Raw genomic sequence first — 17835 nt, 5'->3', positions numbered from 1 at the left:
CAAGTACACAAACATCAAACTCTTTAATCCTTCCTCTGGAGGAATGTTTTATTTTTTTTAACCTCTCTCCACCAATACCTATAAGATCATAATGCGTGTGCCTCCCTCCAGTCAAGGTACATTTACAGTTAAGTCCTGTTACAACTGGATGGACTGTTTCTGCTTTGGTATGATCTGCCTGAATGTTGACGTTTCTCAGATGCTTTCAGAATTAAATTTCTGGCTTAAGCAGGTGTGGGAGGGCAGAGAGAAAGAGCCAGGAATTGAACACAAATGATTCTCCATTAAAAAAAAAACTAAATGTCCTATATATGCTTTTTTTTTTTTTTTTTTTTAAACATATTTTATGTTCAAACCCAAACGGGCATAAAAAGACGAAGCAAACAGGGACTGAAAAATACTTGGTTCAAACTGTCACCTATGCAAGAGCGGTTAAAGAAAATCATTGTCTTCAGCCTGACAATTTGATGTTTTGAGATAAACTTTTTCAAAACAAGTCAGATTAGGAGAAAAAAAATTTAAAGAAATGGTTCCATATCTTGGTAAGATCTTTGTTGCAGAGAGTTAGATGGGGAGATTGGTACCACTCTCATGTCTTTACAATAAATATGAAGCCAGCAGACAGTCAGCTTAGCTTAACACAAAGACTGGAACAGGAGAAACAGCTAGCCTGAATCCGTCCAAATGTCCGCCAACTAGTCCCTCTTAAACTCACTAATTACACATTATATCTTGTTTAATTTGTACAAAAACCTTAGTCTCGCCAAGAGATACTTCCACAAGTAACCTGCCATAAAACCACAACTTGTCAGTTTTCAGTTTAGTTTTTTGCACAAATTAAACAAACAAGATTTAATGTGTTAATTGGTTAGCTTTAGAGGCGTTGGTATGTCGATTTTGTTACCCTTGGACAGAGCCAGGCTAGCTGTTTCTCTATTTCCAGTCTTTATGCTAAGCTATGCAGCTGTAGCTTTATATTTACCATACAGGCATGTAGTTCTCAGCAAAAAAGCAAATACAAAATGTGAGTTACAATTAGATCATCGCCAATTTTTTTGTCTTGATTTCAGGAAGACATCCAGCAGAAGGAGGGTCACATCCGTTGGGGTGATGGATTCGTCATTGTGTATGACATCACAGACCGGGGAAGCTTCGAGGAGGTGGCACCGCTCCGGAGTCTCCTAGAGGAGGTGAAGAAGCCGAAGAATGTCCCTCTGGTCCTGGTGGGCAACAAGTCGGACCTGGACCATATCAGACAGGTTGGCACAGAGGAAGGCGAACGGCTGGCTGCTGAAATGGCATGCGCCTTCTACGAATGTTCAGCATGTGCGGATGAAGGTGGCGCGGTGGCAGAGGCTTTCCACGAGCTCTACCGCGAGGTGAGGCGCCGCAAGGCCATGCAGGGCAAGGCCAGACGCCGCAGCTCCACCACACACGTCAAACAGGCCATCAACAAGATGCTGACCAAGATCAGCAGCTAGGGAAGAGCCACACTATCGTCTGATGACACAAAAACTAAAAATGTAAATGTTTGCTATGTAAATGTTTCAAGAAATGATATGCTCAAAACTGACAAAATGTGACTGATTTGATGGGCAATGTTTTCTTTAATAATTCTCTGATCATTTTCCATCAAAAGATCCCAAATGGAATGTCTCTTCATTCTGGAAAAGGTAAATGATGTTGTCAGTGGGAGCCTTTACAGATTATGTCTCGTTCAAACGTTTGAGCTCCTGTGGATCAAAATAATCCTGGATACTGGTGAGATACGAGATGTTTCATGATGAATCATTAATATGGTGAGGTTCTCAACTTTATTTTCTTTGATCCTCTCATCTAACTCTCTTCAAATCAATAAATAAGCCAGGCAGTCTGAAAATGGTGAATGCAAGCAGTTTCATTTAGCATGTGAAGAATCCAAGCATTATCTTATGAGAAGATTCGTAGCTTTCTCTTTGTATCTTGGCTGTACGAGGATATTGTGGTGTGCTTTGGCCCATGTGTTTAACTGTTCTATCAGCAAAGAAAAATAAGATCGGAGAACTACTATTTGATAAAAGTAGATCTACAGTCATTAAATAAGAGTTTTCAATGCCTGTCCTTCAAAAAAACCTTGTAAGAAAGTCCACTTTTTTCTGTTGACATTAACTATTCTGCAGTGGACTGTGGCTCCCTTGTGTTTGTGAACTCAAGATCTTTTCCTCAAGGAACCAAAGCACATGTTCAAAACGTGTCAAGGCTGATGAGTGAACATTTTTGCTGTTTTCTCTACACCTACGAAGAGAAGCAGTCGCTGTTCATCTTAACATGCCACATTCCAGGGATTCACTGGCTGTAATATTAATACTGTAAACTACAGTATGATATAGTATATTGCCTTAAGTACTGCTGTGTTTGAGGAGTGTACAGAACCTAAAGGCATCTACGGTAGGTGATACTGTAATTGTTGAAATATAACATCTGTTTCTATCTCATGTACGTGACCTGTCTCTAATCAAAACAACCAGCTGTGCACTTGTAATTAAAATCTGAGCTCTATCAAAGACTTCTCTTAATGAGTCCATATGTCTGGTTGACTTCAATGTCAATGTGATTTGATTTATATAAATGCCTTCAGCCAGACCATTAAATGTCAAATTAACATAGTGACACAGTATCTCCAGACCAAACATACAGCTTTTACAAAACTTCTGATACTCATTTGCAACCAAGTGAAATACTAGCTAATACTATCCCAATATTCATGTTTAAATCTGGACATTTTTCCTTTTGCGTGTCAAATTATTCCACGAATATTTAGTGAACTAATAATATATACCTTTATACTGTAGTGATTACAGTACCTCCGTGATGGAGGAGGCAGACAACACCAGCTGAGAGCTGAAATTAGTGAAAAGCTTGAAGACATACTTTTGGAAATCTCAACGATTTGTTGATGTTTTAATGTATTATTAGTAGAATTTTATGGCTGTTCTTCAGATTTTTTTTTCTTTAGTTGTTGAATACAATACATTTTTCAGCTTAATCAAATTCAACAACCTGATAAGTAAAAATCATTCAGTTCTTGGCTGAACTATAAATTGTACTGTCAAAATTTAAGAATCACTGTGACAAGAGCCATTGCATTTTACTTTTTTTATATCACGGGCCATTGATTCAAAACAGATATAATTTATTCCTGGCAAGGACGTGCAAAGGACAAACTATACCAATGTCTCATCCAATCTTGTACTGAAACAAAATCACCATTTTGAAAATAATTTCCTGTGCTGTTTTACACACAGTTAACAAACGCTTTTTCACTTCCTTTCAAATATTGTAGCTGAGAAAATCAAAGCTCATGTTTACCCACTTCTGACAGTGCACTGTATTAAAAAAGAAAACCTCCCATGAAATACAACCCGTTTTTCAAATACATTGCTGACTCAGGAAGATGGCACAAAAACCAGAACGGCTCACTTTAGTTTGGGTGAAGCAGAGAGGAGAGGCACAGCTATCTGGCAGAAAATTGTTAGAGGCAAATATCCCATAATAACCAGGGAAAGGAGCCATGCTGCTCCTCCTCGTCTTGACTAGTTGGAGATTGTAAAAGGACTGTCCTGGGTTTTCCCATCGCTGCAATACGAATTCTGACTGAACACAGAAAAAAAAAAATTCATAGTTGAGTTGGTGAAGGTAGTTTATCAATGTAAAAAGATGGAGACAATCTTGCCATGTCACATACAAAATAAAGAAGAGTGGATGCGGTGAGATTTCTGTATTTTTACATCTGACACTCAGCAGGCTAGTGGGCAGGTCGATCAGCTCCAGTCACCCTCAAGCAGTTTTGAATGCCACTGAACTGGCCAAAGGGTCATTCTCCAGATTTGATGCCCCAGGTGGCCAAGTCTCTTTATACTTTAGTGTGAGCTGTGCAACAACATGGCTGAGAGCACACACAGACAAACACAAGATATTTGCCATAGATAATCCGATGATGACATTCCTCTACTACTCCACATTTGTGACATTTAAGGTTAAAGCTGCATTAACTTGTTTTCTGCCAATTTGGGGGCAGCAGAATAAGCTAAAAACATTCACATACAATATTATCCACTTGTAAAGTTGATATGGAGAACTTGTTTGCAAACATTTGCAAGATCCATCAAACATGGAGCAACATTTGCATTCATTTGGAGTCATGTTTGTGGCCAACTGTTGATTGTCATTTGGTGCTCGGCAGGTAGCATAAAGGGCATTTATTAGAGAATTTTAACTGAAAACATCAGCTGGAAATTAGATTGATGAGATGGGTGTAACTGAACCAAATCAATAAAATTTTGGGCTGTAAAACCAAACTATTGAGCTGAAAGATGCTAAAATGCTCTGTAAAGCTGAGGAGAAGTGCAGAGCCGGGTGATAGATCTCTGTGGGTTCATCACAACAAACAACCTCATTCATCTTGACCTAGTCATTTGATTAATTGTTAATATAAAATTTTTTATTAGTGCAGCTTTAACATCAAAATTCTTCAATTAAATAATCATATATAAACAAATCAATTTTAAGTGGATATGAGTAATGTAATAGTCTGCAGTGGTCATGCTCTTTTGCTATAATTGGAGAGAGGAGTGTTTAAGATACCCCAGAAGGGGGGGATTGATGAGTGAAGTAGAGTGTCCGTCTTCTTCAAAGCAAAGCAACGCTTTTCAAGTGTGTGAGGCATGCATTATGGGCACGAAGATGTGTGAGTGCAACTTTCTGGGAGTTAACAAAGTTCTCATCTCTTACATCACTGTAAGGTAGAGGGGAGGAGGAGGCAATCAGAGAGCAAATGAGGGTGCTAACAGTGGAAACAGGAGGAGAAAAAAGACACTTCTTGACCAGAGGAGGAGATGAGTCATCCAGGGTGTTAGTGCCATCCTTGGCAAAACTGCAAGGCAGACTGGAGCTGAAATATTCCCATCCTGGATGTGATATGGCTCTCTGTGCATCAATATGGTTAAGACATGTGGATGCTATTTATGTAGGTGGCGTTTTAAAAGTAAGTCAAATACAATTGAATTATCTGCTGCCTCCTGGCTGGTGATATACTCCAAAACTAACACGTTTAAACTATCTTCATTCAAAGAAATATCATAAATATATCATACTTGAAATCTGTAACCAATTGCTCATTACACATTTCTCACTGAACAACCAATTACATTACTGATTATTCAAAAGTAAAAGTAATGCATTACATTACTTCTTACTTTACTTTCACTACTTAGCTGTCAGCACATCAAAGGTGCCTTTAAACAACTCCAAACTGTCTACACCCACACATCGCATCTTTTGTAGTTAACACAGGCAGACATAGAAAAACAAGATGTTACTCATTAACAAGCAGGCAGCCTGACAACTTGGAGGAGTTACTGACTATCCAGCAGCTAGTTTAGCCTCAGTGACTGCACACAGCTCTCCAGAAGTCCCAACCTCAGAGGCACATTTACACACTCTCCAGTAAAACAGAGTTGACTCCTGAATATATGCATACCTATGGCAAACATTTGCAAGCTAGCCAAGAACACACAAAATTTAAATAGGGCAACTTTTAAATTAACTGGAAATACATTTCTCCTTTTTTGATAGAGGCTACCCTGCACCTCACCCATATCCAGGACCAGTCTGTCTACAGAACACATGGAGACCAAACTGATATCAACCATCCATCAAACACCTGGTAAGACTGCCAAAAATCAAACATCAATATGTTAAAGTAACAGAGCCTTACTGGGATTAGTAAATGTAAGTGCTGAATTTCAGATTGTAATCCTTACACCTCTTGTGAAAAGAAAAAAAGCAAGTAAAAAGTAAGTAAGTATATGTAAAAAGTAATCACATTACCATAAAACGGTGCGTTACTGCCCAACGCTTCTCATAAATGGCTATGGTACAGAGAAGGCTGGTTAGTTAATTTTATAGTTATACTGTCAATACAGCTATAGCTATACTCACAAGTTATAATTTATAAATTAGTAAATGTAATGATATAATCAAATATTTTTTACAAAGCCAATTGGTTCACAACTCTATACACTTTATGATACTGAACTTTAAATAAAAATAAAGTTAGACTTCACTGCAAACTGGCTCCGGAAAAGCAGCAGAAAATGGTTTGATTGAAGTTTGAATGCTTTTTAATATTTTTTTTAACTAGTCTATGGTACCATATCGTTGCGTATGGTCCGCGTAACGTATATTGGCAGTACTCACAGTTCCTTGGAAACTCAGAAAGCTTTTCCCCAACAGCCTGTCAAACTCTCCGACGGGCTTCTGTGCGGTGGACACACACGGCCCCAACGTGCGTGTGCTTCCGGCAGACTCCCCTCACGGCCACTAGTCCTGTCCGACTCTACTGGGTAGTGTGCGTGCCAGCATCCAATGCACACTATCGAGAAATCCAGAAACACCAATGAGCCATCTGTCGTTTTTAACTATAAATGTCCTCATGAATACAGTTTATGGCGTGCTGATGGCGTTCACGCCAATTACGCCTGTCTTAATTTCCCGTTTTACATGGTTACAAAACGATACAATAACTATAACACGCCTCAACTTAAAACAAACTTTCGCTTTCCCTCCATAGTCTCTCTTTTCCCCTCGTTCCCTCTGTTTGCCACTCGCCAGTTCTTGTTCGTCCTACCCTCGGGAACGCGGCAGGTTACAGTACTCATCCCTGATTGGCCAAAGTAACAACACAGACACCTGACCAACCAATAAACAACAAAGAAATTGCACATGAGAAGTTCAAGGGCTGCTCTAAACAGACGACACTTCTATTGCTTCATAGAACCATCAGTTGCAAACGTTATTATACAAAAGACATAATTGAGCCAGTCCATATTTAAAAATTCATACCTGTAAACTGAAATACATGTCGAACAAAACTATTATGGAAACAAAATTAGAATAGGGTATTACATCTTGAAGTCTTGACATACTTTAGTATTAAGTTAGGTTGTGTGTAATTCGTGAAAACAAGGACATTAACTGGGTTCCAAAATTCATTCTTCACCTTGGAAACAACCAAACAAGCTCATCTCACCCTCCGTTTAGTAGCTGTTCTCGATCTTCTGATCAGATCACATGATCTTCTTCAGCAGGCACTTTGCTCAGTGTCGTGGAATTGTAGATGTTCAAATTTAATTTCCTTCTCAGCACCTCTATTTCAGTTGGCATGCGAGTTGAGTGTCAGAGTTCATTCTTGACCTTGGAACAGAAGTTGCCAAAACCATCTCACCTCATCTGCTGATGATCATCGTGTGATATGATCAGAAGTTTCAGAAAAAATACCAAATGGGGTTTGAAAGGCGGATTTTGTCAGCTGCTGTTTTAAACTCAACTTTAATGTCAACTTGGACAAGAGGTCCTTAAAGTGCTCATAAAATGGAAATTTGATCATCTAAAATTCTATGACACTGAGTACATTCCATCTGAAGATCATGATGAAGATCATGTAATTTGATTGAAAGCTCTGGAACAGCTAGTGAATGGATCTTGTGGTTGTATTGTTTTGAAAAAGATATTTAAGAGTTTTTTGTTGTTTGATTTCTTTCAAACTGCCCCTCACTGCCAGTTTGACTTTTCAGTGCACAAGGTGCTTGATGCAGCTTTAAATAGTTGACTGTCCTTGAACTGAGCGTCAGGAAGCATGCAATTATTATCTGAGTTCTAGTCTTTAGTAGCATTGTGCTCAGCTGGAGGAAAATATTCAGCAAACTATCTTGGAAAGCATGTAACTATCTCTGCTGATACTTTCAATATCTCTGGAGGGAAACAAAAATCTCAAGAGCGGAAATAATTCCGATATCCTTGCAGAGGCTGATAATTCCATACATCCTGTTTAGATATGCAGTCATGGGGAAAATTAGCTCAGCAGTGGTCTTGGCACACTCATGCAAATAACCATTTGAGAGCATTGTGATTTACAGATGAGATGATTGGGATAAAAATACAGCATCTATTGTCAACAAACAGCGGTAAATCAATCCGAGAAAGTCAATAAAAGAGATTTTGGATGTTCACATGTACAATATGTTTACTTTTTATGAATTGTTTAGATAGCAGACGGGTTCTTGAGACCCTCTTTATGAAAGCTTCAATTATAAGGCAGAGGAGGGAAAAAAACAGAAAGGAGAATATCAAATTTTCGAAGAGGTTAGAAGTTAGAAGAGGAAATGAAAATGCCTGCAGAGAGGGGTAATGTGCCCTCTGTAAGCAGGCTGACTCTCCAAAGCTCTTCTCTCCTCCTCAGCCCAGCCCTAAATGACTTTTCGTAAAAAACTATTACTACTAAGATTTTTTTTTAAATCATGGAGAAAACTGGAATTTCGATGAAAGAGCAACTCAGTTTAAATCCAAGTAAATATTACTTTATTATTTATTTATCGCTGTAAACTTTAATCTTCATATACGTTAAACTGTATGCTTGTCTGTAGACGGATATTCACACTTTTTCTTGTTCAGCTGACCTGCTGTACATTGATTAATTAACTGGAATGAATTAACTGGAAGTGTACCAACTGAACAGTGTTTCTATTGTCCCCAAAATTAGTAGCAAATTAAATTGTTTTTCCCAGGAAACCTCTTGGAACCTATTTGGAAATAATTGGAAATTACAGACTTGTAATGAAGCCAAACCTTCTACTTGTACATAAGAAATATCAAGGTCCAACCAGAAGAATTCTACTTAAACTTATGGAGCACTCCAGCAGATGAAGCACTTTCTACTTTGGACACTCAGCTTTATTTTAGAAAATCTCAACTTTTCACGCAAAACATCTCAAATCAAATTCCAAAAAAACAGATGTATATTATTGATATTAAATAATGACTTCAATGGACTTACCCACCAAAATGAATATACACTGCTATGGAAATATAACAAAGTGGTGTGTAGTATAATATACAAACCATTTATGGTTTGAAATGTGAAATACAAGCCATTCATATTTACAGTTAGGGATCTTTGGATTATCCTCAATAACCATACTATTATTTCTACAAAGACATATTGCTGTTAAGTACTTGCTTGTACACAAATTTTGAAACAAATTTTAATTACAATCTGCTTTGTGTAAAGGTTTCTCCATGTGTCTCTGTGTGTGTATGAGTGTGTGATTACGGTGAACTGACCCTTTTAAAAAGTCTCATCCCTTCTTTTTCCAGCCCCTTCTTCTTTGATAGGGGCTGGATAGGTTTGAATGAACTATGACCAGCATTATATCTTGACCTAACATTCTGTTGGGAAATACATTAAACACATGAAACGAGAATTTAACTTGTGGCTCAGGAGGTCGAGCAAGTTGTTGATCACAGGGTTGGTTGTTCAGTCTCCAGGTCCTCTTGTCCACATGTCTAAATGTCCTTGGGCAAAACACTGAACCTGAAATTGCTCCTGATGTTTAGGCCAGTGCCTTGTATGATAACTTGTTGTGAGTGTGTGTGTGAATGGGTGGAGGAGAAGCAAAACTGTGAAGCATTCTGGATAAAGTGTTATATAAATATAGTTTGCTGTTTACAACAAAATGTGTCAGTCTTACTCTCTTTATGTGAACATAAACATGGAAACATCTTGGGATAGAAATGATAAACTGTGAACCAAAGTAGTGGATTTCCATCTCTCTGTTTCACTCTCTATCCTCCTGTGCTCTCTGAGGAATTGCAGTTGCTATGACAACCAAGGCCCTTCCTTGTTTTACAGATACTCACTATGGTGACCAAGGCGTAGTTGTGCAGCAGGCAGGTCTGAGAAGGAAAAAAAAAGGGTTTCTTACACATAAACACAAACTTGCTTAATACTGTACACTTTCAGATACATACATACAGACCCACCCATACACGTGCGCACGCACCCTGGTTAAATTTTGAAATGAAACCTTTGATGCAAGCTGAGACCCTCGGAGACTTATTCATTGAGCTGAACAAAATAGAGTGAAGGTTAATTATAAGAAGTACCACTCCAGCCTTGGAGATGAAACATTAGCTTTTATTAAAAAAATATGATTCATAGTAGGCTATCTGAAGGTATTACGACTTTGTAAAACAAAAAAGTGGGTATAATATCAGTTTTGTTCTTCTAAAATTCCCAAAGTACTGCATTACCCACAATCCACACACAATGTTTGTTTGTTTGTGAATTGTTTTTGTAATGACCTACAACCCTCGGGCAGTTGCCTTGTACCTACCGCTGCATCACAGCAGTGGTAATGTCTCACATAAACATACAACCTTGAGTGGGCTATTGTGTTTCAACAACATTTACTACAAAATTTAAATAGTCTTGTCTTTATTTATTTGTTTGATTTTTTTTTTTTAGTGTTCCAGTTAGAAGAAATACGTTTTGTTAAGAAACATCCTCTTGTATCCTTCCTTTTCACATATACCTGGGCAAGTTCATCCAAGTCCAACTCTCATACTGTTGGAATATAGCTGCACATTTTCGGTCACTGGGGGACAGAAGAATACCTAGGCATATTGTTGCCTTATAAAATTGATATGGCTAATGTGTTAGCACACAACTACCTTTTTATGAACAGAGCAGATAGAGTTGTGTGTGGCCACCTGATGAATTTCAGTATAATATTCACTTGGTTTCCATCAGTTCTTATCCCTATTTGGGCCTTTGGCTTTTTTTTTTTGGCCTGCTTTTGGATGCTAGTTGCTTACTTTGTCTGTGTGCTGTCTAGTACTGGGCAGGTAGTAGTCAGTGGGGTTATCAGTGCTGTTTTTGCTGAAAACAGCTGACTGCTTCTGAAATGAGGTTGATGGGAGCTGTGAGACTAATCCAAGATAATAAGGTAGTTGGCAGTAAAACCACAACAAGGAACAGAAGGATGTTAAAATGTTTTGTAGACCTGAGGAGAACTACAGAGTTGGGTTATAATTCTCAGTGGGTTTGTCACAATAAAGCGACTCCTTTCACATTACAAATAGTCATATTTTCAATATTAATGTAAAAAATTAATAATGCAGCTTTAATATTTCTCTAGGATTCACATTATTTAGGGATTTTCATGCTGTGTCATGTCTTATGCAAATACAGCTATTCTCATACACAAAACTAAATGTCTAGCAAGAGTGCAAGACTCTACTGTATATTTACTGTTCCATAAAACTGCTCAGCAGTGACATAAAATGTATAGTATTAAGGTAAATAGTGTTATTACTCTGATGGTGGAAATGGAAATGAATGTAAAATCTGATTTTTTTTAGACTCTGCAGCCATATTTGTTGAATCCATTGACCTGTTATTCTGCAGTTAATTACTTCTAATTTTCCATGAACAGCTAGGGAAAAGACAGATTGGTTTTACTGATAGGCTGCAGAAATGACTTACTTTCCACTTAATCTAAATGTGTGTAGTTACTAGTCACAAGTTTTTTTTCTGAAAAAATCATTAAGACCAGATTAAAGATAATTTTCACTGTCAAGGGATAGAATGAGAGATACATTCAAAAATGGGTTTGTTTGGGAGGACAATGCCCCCTACTGGTTGAATTATTTTATTATGGAAGTGTGTAACAACCCTCTAATTTCTACCAAAAAAGTATTTTAAGACGTGAAGAATTAGGATTTAAACTTCATGATTTCATTTTCTTAGATCAGATTTATACAAATAATACTATCACAGAGCTGTTTATTTTTGACTGGCATGCGGGCTTCAGGCACGCAGGCACCTGCGGCAGATGAGAGATTTGACATTCCAACTTAAAAATGCAAGAAAATCACAATGCAGATTACCATCAGGCTGCAAGAAGTCTGGTATGCAAGACATGTCCAAGATTGGGAAAAAATTGTGAAGCACAGCACAAACTATGAGGAGGTTTCAGTGTTTAAGGTGTCATGGAGGGTCAGAGGTTGACTGACGTGGGATTTAAAAGGACAATACTGAACCTGAATATTTATAGGAAGAGAGTTGAATCACTTTTTAAGGATAATTGAAATTGACATATGCAGTATGAGGATGAATTCTTAGTGAACATGGTAGTGAATTGTATTAAAGTGATATAAACTGAACATGGGATCATTTCCACGAGAAGCATAATGTATTGTTATACAATACTGTATTGAGCTGCTGTTGAATATATTTAGGGTGATCTGCAGTCTACCAGCCTCACATACTGTACTCTACATGCTGTGGTGATTTTAGTCATCACAAAACATAATTAAACTTGTCATCACTTTCTTAGTAAAATCTCTTTGAGACCAAGAGTTAGACCACTTTACTTCAGATTAACTGTGGCGGCTTACTATGACATTACAGTTCTGCTGGATGCAAAAATACTTTTCTTTGTGCACAAACATCAGACAAATATCAGACTATGATTATTATATTGTACGGTTAACTATAATAAGTATTTAGACTTATTCATTTATTATTTGAGGAAAGTTTTGCCTTGGTGTGTCTAAAATCAGGAGTAGATGTCTGCAGATGCTTACTGATTTAGCATATTGGGCATATTGTAGAGTATTTGCATGTAAATTGATTTAGTAACAGTGCACATTTTTTTGGTTAACTGCTTTGTGTTTTTCAGTAGTGATATGCTGCATACACCTGTTTAGTATCATTATGTTTTGTTAATTTTCTTATTACTATAGGAATTCAGATGCCATTCTGTTACTGGTAATATGTTTTTATAGTTGTGTAAAGTTAAGTACAATATTCTTTATTCTATTGTTGTTGGAATGTGAGTGATAAAATAAAGATTAATCACTGGAGCTTCATTTGTGTTTATACTGATACCCCACAGCAATCACAACCACACTTACCAGCAACTACAGATGAAATGGTCAAGCCTACATAACAGAGGTTGAATCATGGTACCAATACTGAAAGGCTCAGGCAGGTTCCAAGAAGGTGACAACAGGTTGGTGTGCTTTATATGTTTTATATAATGTACATTGTTGGCGCATGTGTTGGAATGGTTGAAAAGTGCATACTGTTAATTTTCTAAAGTATATCTATTAGTTTTATACCTTTGTACTGATTTCCTTACATATCAGGCCAATGATGATATTTTCTCACCATTTCAACTTACTTTCTCCACACCTGCTTTTCAATTTAATTCAGTAATCTACAATATTCAGTAATTTTTTAAAATAACTAATCATGAAAAGATTCCCTGCCATCATATATTGAAGATGAAATTTTCATGGTCCTCGATAGTCTAAATGCTGCTTCAGAGACTTTAAATATCACTTTATTCTAATTTTTGAATAAAAGTTGTAAACCTTAAGCTGCACTAATAAATATTTTCACATTAACAATGAATCAAATGACCGTGTGTAATGTGAAAGGTATTGCCCATACCTACTGGCCCTTACTATTGGCGACACCCGACTGTGCAGTTCCCCTCAGTTCTACAGACTGTTTTAGTGTCTTTCTGTGCGTTGTTTTGGCGTTGTGGCCTGCAACTTTACTGTTTTGGTTCACTCTTTCTTCATGAAGCTTGTTTCCAGCAGCAGGCAGCTTTTTTCAGAAAGAAAAGCTCTGATAAACCTACTGCACACTACCTGCCGAGAACCAAACGGCAGACAGACACAGTTAGCAACTAGCTGGGGAACATTGTTGAGCATTTTGGCTGCTAAAGAGCCTCATATTATCCCTCAGGAGTTAATGGAGAGCAAGACATAACTAAAAGGAGGGTGAATATTGGATTTTGCCAGGTTGTCAGACACAAAACTCCAAATTAAGGCTAATATTTCTGCATATCTGCTGGATGTGTAAATTAACAGCTGTTTGCCCACACATTTTCTATATCAACTTTAAATGTGACAATATCAGTGTTGTGCTCACAGTGGGAAAAATATTAATTAAATATTAATGATGTTAAAATATGTTTACTAGTGGTAAAAAAAAATGTCTATCATCTCAATAAATACCATCAGTTCCGAGTACTTTTCTCTTGCTAATTTGAAACTGACATAAAATATTCTCAGAAATATCTGAGTGATGAGGCCATTGTTTGAAAAGCGATAAAGTTTGCGTGTGGGAAATGACATATACATGACTGAATGCGTTTCATATTACCTCTGTAACATTAGTGCCGTACACAATTAATTTGAAAGCTAGACACAAACTGGGCAGCAGATAAAAGGCTGTGCTGTATACCAGCAGGTTTCCCTCTCTGTGGCCTCGTGTTGCCAGTCAGCTTTTAACACCCTGAGCTTCATGCCAAAAGGAATAAAATATTGTAGTAATCCAAGATGAAGGGATTTTGGATTTATCACTACATTTTCTGAAAGTTGCCTGTTTCAAACAGCACTTTTTAAGAATAGAGTAAGAGCCAGGACTTCTTTTGAAGTGACCATAAATGGAAAAAAAATATTCAAATCCTCCCATGTGGAGCCCTGTGAATGACTGGTGAAAGTGGAATGCACAGTCACATTAAAAGTTCTTACTTTTTAATTACAGAAATTTGATTTTTGGACAAAAGAATGAAAATACAGAAAACAAAACAATCTTAATGATAATAAATTACAGAAACACATGAAATGCATCACACCAAGGAGCAAGACATTAAGATCACATAACAACCAAATTTACACACCTGAGGCACAAAAGAGGGGTTGGTTTCATGCTACATTTATACCATTATACAGAATGTCAATACACTTAGAGTACCATACAATACCAGCCAGCATTCAGCAGAGAGGAAGGAACACAGTAGACTGAAAGATTGGCCAATAAAGTCATGCAATCTTGTATAGGTCACATTTACAAATACCACATTTAAAGTGGACTTGAACACCTTGGAGTATTAGCTGTAATAATGGCAAGTCTGTATGGCTACATATTCAATTCAGTGTTACGCTATTTATCAGTTCAACACAAACAAAGTTGAGCCTGTGACTCAACCATGACATAACCAAAAGAAAAACAAACAAACTTGAAAGTAGCAGAGTGTTGCATTTTCTCCAAATAAAATGTTGTATTTAACCTTGAAAGCATGTAATAAAAGAAAAGATGGGTGTAGTGATGCAATTTTTTTCTCACAAAATTCAATGAAATGAGTCCCAGCTGTGCACACACTGTAAAATAACATTGATTTTGCATCTGTGACATCAACAACAGGTTTTAGGAGAGTTGGTGAGGAAGACTGAGCAGAGCTGAGGCTCTTATAGGCCGAGGAAGCTGTCAATCAAGCAAATGACATTAAAAGACACTTCTCTTTCAGCCTTATTATCTTCATAATATGAAAATGATCTTTAAACTGTTCCTATAATGCTTACTAGATGTTGGCAGCAAAAAAGACAGAATGAAAAATGTTAACCAGGCCCTCCTGTGTATGCTGCCTTTAAGTACCCATCAGGTACAGCATACACAACAGGCTATAAATGGCAGCTTCATTATATAACTATATATATTTATCTTTATTTTACATGTTAAGGTCTTAGTAGTTACATCCATTTAATCAAATTCCATTAAGGGGATGCTATACTTAAAGTGGAATATGTTTGGGGAGTGATTGAGTGACCGATGTTTCTGGCTGAGGAAGAAATTACTTCTCACACTGCTCATTTCACAAAATCAGTTTCTGCAGAGCACTGCTTAATTTGAGATAGTTACTAGTAAATTTTGCAGCTCACTTCAAATTGAGTCAAATCAGTTGTGTTAAACTACTATATAGCAGCCAAATGTCTGTTCCTAAATTTAAAAAAAGGAAATATACACTTGTGAGAATCTTAAATCATCTGACATCCAGTCATTGATTATAATCTGACCTAAGAGATGAGCATATGTATGGCATCAACTTGATCCTAACCTCCATTTTAAACCCAAAGTGCATTAAAAATGAGAAAAGTGACATCAAAGTTTATTTTTTATCCTGACAGAAGTACTAGTAAAAACTGTGGTATGATTTATCTTGATTTTAATTCAAAATCAAAAACAGTTACTGCTGTGTGGCTCTGTAGGGCAGAATAGGGCACCTACTATCTTTAAAGTTAACAGACACAGTGATCAAAGTTAATATGTCAGTTTATCAGTGACGTCACAGCCATTATTGCGTGGCACATAAGGGATAGTAAACAACAAAGACAAAACAACATGATTTAAACCGTCGGGTAGCAAAATGCTAATTTGGTCCATTTTGACACAGTGCCAAAGGTAATGAAACACTTGCAAACGTGCTCAATGACAAGACACTGCATTAACTCAGAGATAAAGCTGACTGTAGATCAGAGTTTTACTTTTCCAAACAATCCTTGAAGGAAGATTTATTACAACCTATGACTGGTTTGAGGGAACAAAACAATCATATGTGAGTTACTTGAGCAGGCTAATTGACCATTTGCTAACCATTCTTTACATTATGATACAGTCCATATCAAAACTACAGAGCAAAGTGTAAGGAATGGATTAAATAGTCTCTTTATCTGCTCTAACATCAGCTACAAATTTCAGCATGTATGCAACTACATGCATGCAACTAGCTTACTACTTACAGTAGTAATGTTACTTCCAAGGGCAATGAGAATTTCACACTACATTATTTTTCAGTTTTACATTATGTAATGCATTGCATTCACAAAACATTGGGCTAGTCCTCATTTTAAAAGCCTTTACTTTTGTAACATTAAAAGTTAAACCTACTTTTTGAAAATATGAATGAAAAAGTCATAAATCTAACCTCTGTTTTGCCTGGCCAAGTATATAAATTAAACAACCAAACAGGGTTAAGTCAGACTAAAATATGAGTCTGATTTTACATTTTTCCTTCCTAGAACTACTTCAATAATAACACTATGATACAAGAACAATTCTGTCTTTATTTACACATCTTTTACATGTATCAACAGTGGAGGATGCTGACATATTTTCCTGGGACATGCAGTGTTAATCTCAGTCCTTTAGCATACTATCATGTATGTAGCCATGAAATGCATACTTTTACAGCATTCCTGCTTTAAACGGAGTCAGCTGGAAATATTACAAAGTCAGGTATAGATGGCATTTTCAATGAACTCATGGGGCTAAGGTTATCTTAATTATCTGGCTAACTACACCTGATAAAAATACTAGTGACAACTGTCATTTCAGCTGAAGGGGTCCTCCTGTTTCAAAGATGAAAAAAAAAATTCAAGTGGTTATTTGATAACAGCACTGTGTGATAATGGACAAAGTCCTTATAGGCAAGTTTTGCCACTCGGCAGCCATCTTGGCTTGGGCTAACAGGACCAGGTCCATATCTAAAGGAATGGGGAGAGAGCCATAACTTCACTTTTAATGGTCACTGGGACATAAAAACTGCATATATAGAATCCTCCGTCAAATCTGATTAAAACCCCTTAAAAAGTTTGATGACTTTGCCCCAAATTGAGGTTTAAAATGCTTTTTTTCCCCACAGGTTATACTTCTACTATGCAAGCACAAGGTTTCGCTTGCGTCAGTGCAACAACACAATTGGCTAGATATGTTTCTCGTATAGCTGTTATAAAGCAGGCAATTGGCTTTTGGAGGGAGGGGGCAGGATATGTGTCATACAACTGCTGTCTTTGGTGTTACAGACTATTCTATTTAAAATGTAAGTGGTTTGTCTCCTCTCTGGAATGGAAAGCTTAATAGGTGTAGCAACAGCAACTCAGCAACTAACAACTAGGTATTTATTTACTTAGCAACTAGGCTAACAACTGTGATTCTGTAGCTCCACACACTGATGATAAATGGAACCAATCTGATTATTTTTTCTCCAGAGCAACTGTTTGTAGAATTAAAACAGCAATTATGATCACTGCTTAGTACAATTGTTGGTTATGAGCACAGTAGTATGAATTTTGTCAAGCTAACACACACTGAGCTTTTTTAGT

At 37.1% G+C, this 17835-nt stretch overlaps 2 protein-coding genes and 1 long non-coding RNA gene across 7 annotated transcripts in view; 2 read left to right on the top strand and 1 right to left on the bottom strand.

Annotated features, from left to right (window-relative positions):
- Positions 1-2472, top strand: part of rerg (RAS-like, estrogen-regulated, growth inhibitor) — a 46022-nt gene extending 43550 nt beyond the window's left edge. Inside the window, exons 5-6 of one of the 2 annotated variants that reach the window (XM_040151744.1) lie at positions 1071-1523; positions 1640-2472. In XM_040151744.1, the coding sequence (XP_040007678.1) occupies positions 1071-1481 (411 nt within the window). In that variant the 3' untranslated portion in view covers positions 1482-1523; positions 1640-2472. Of the gene's footprint in view, positions 1-1070 lie in introns of both variants that reach the window. The other variant, XM_040151736.1, reaches the window with a different exon arrangement.
- Positions 2473-5415: 2943 nt separating this feature from the next.
- LOC120803369 overlaps positions 5416-17835 on the top strand; it is a 34237-nt gene continuing 21817 nt past the window's right edge. The window contains exons 1-3 of the long non-coding RNA XR_005709329.1: positions 5416-5484; positions 5614-5704; positions 12777-12893. This is a non-coding gene — a long non-coding RNA (uncharacterized LOC120803369). The remainder of the gene's footprint in view (positions 5485-5613; positions 5705-12776; positions 12894-17835) is intronic.
- The window catches only part of LOC120803323 (synapsin-3-like), a 114659-nt gene continuing 111350 nt past the window's right edge, over positions 14527-17835 (bottom strand). For 3 of the 4 annotated variants that reach the window (XR_005709322.1, XR_005709321.1, XR_005709326.1), the window contains exon 16: positions 14527-17217. The gene's annotated coding sequence lies outside the window, so the exon portion shown is untranslated. The remainder of the gene's footprint in view (positions 17218-17835) is intronic. The other variant, XR_005709323.1, reaches the window with a different exon arrangement.

This window comes from Xiphias gladius, chromosome 2, assembly GCF_016859285.1.
Source record: "Xiphias gladius isolate SHS-SW01 ecotype Sanya breed wild chromosome 2, ASM1685928v1, whole genome shotgun sequence".
NCBI lineage: Eukaryota > Metazoa > Chordata > Actinopteri > Istiophoriformes > Xiphiidae > Xiphias > Xiphias gladius.
Note: the sequence above shows the minus strand (reverse complement) of the source record. Positions and strands in the feature narration are given on the sequence as shown.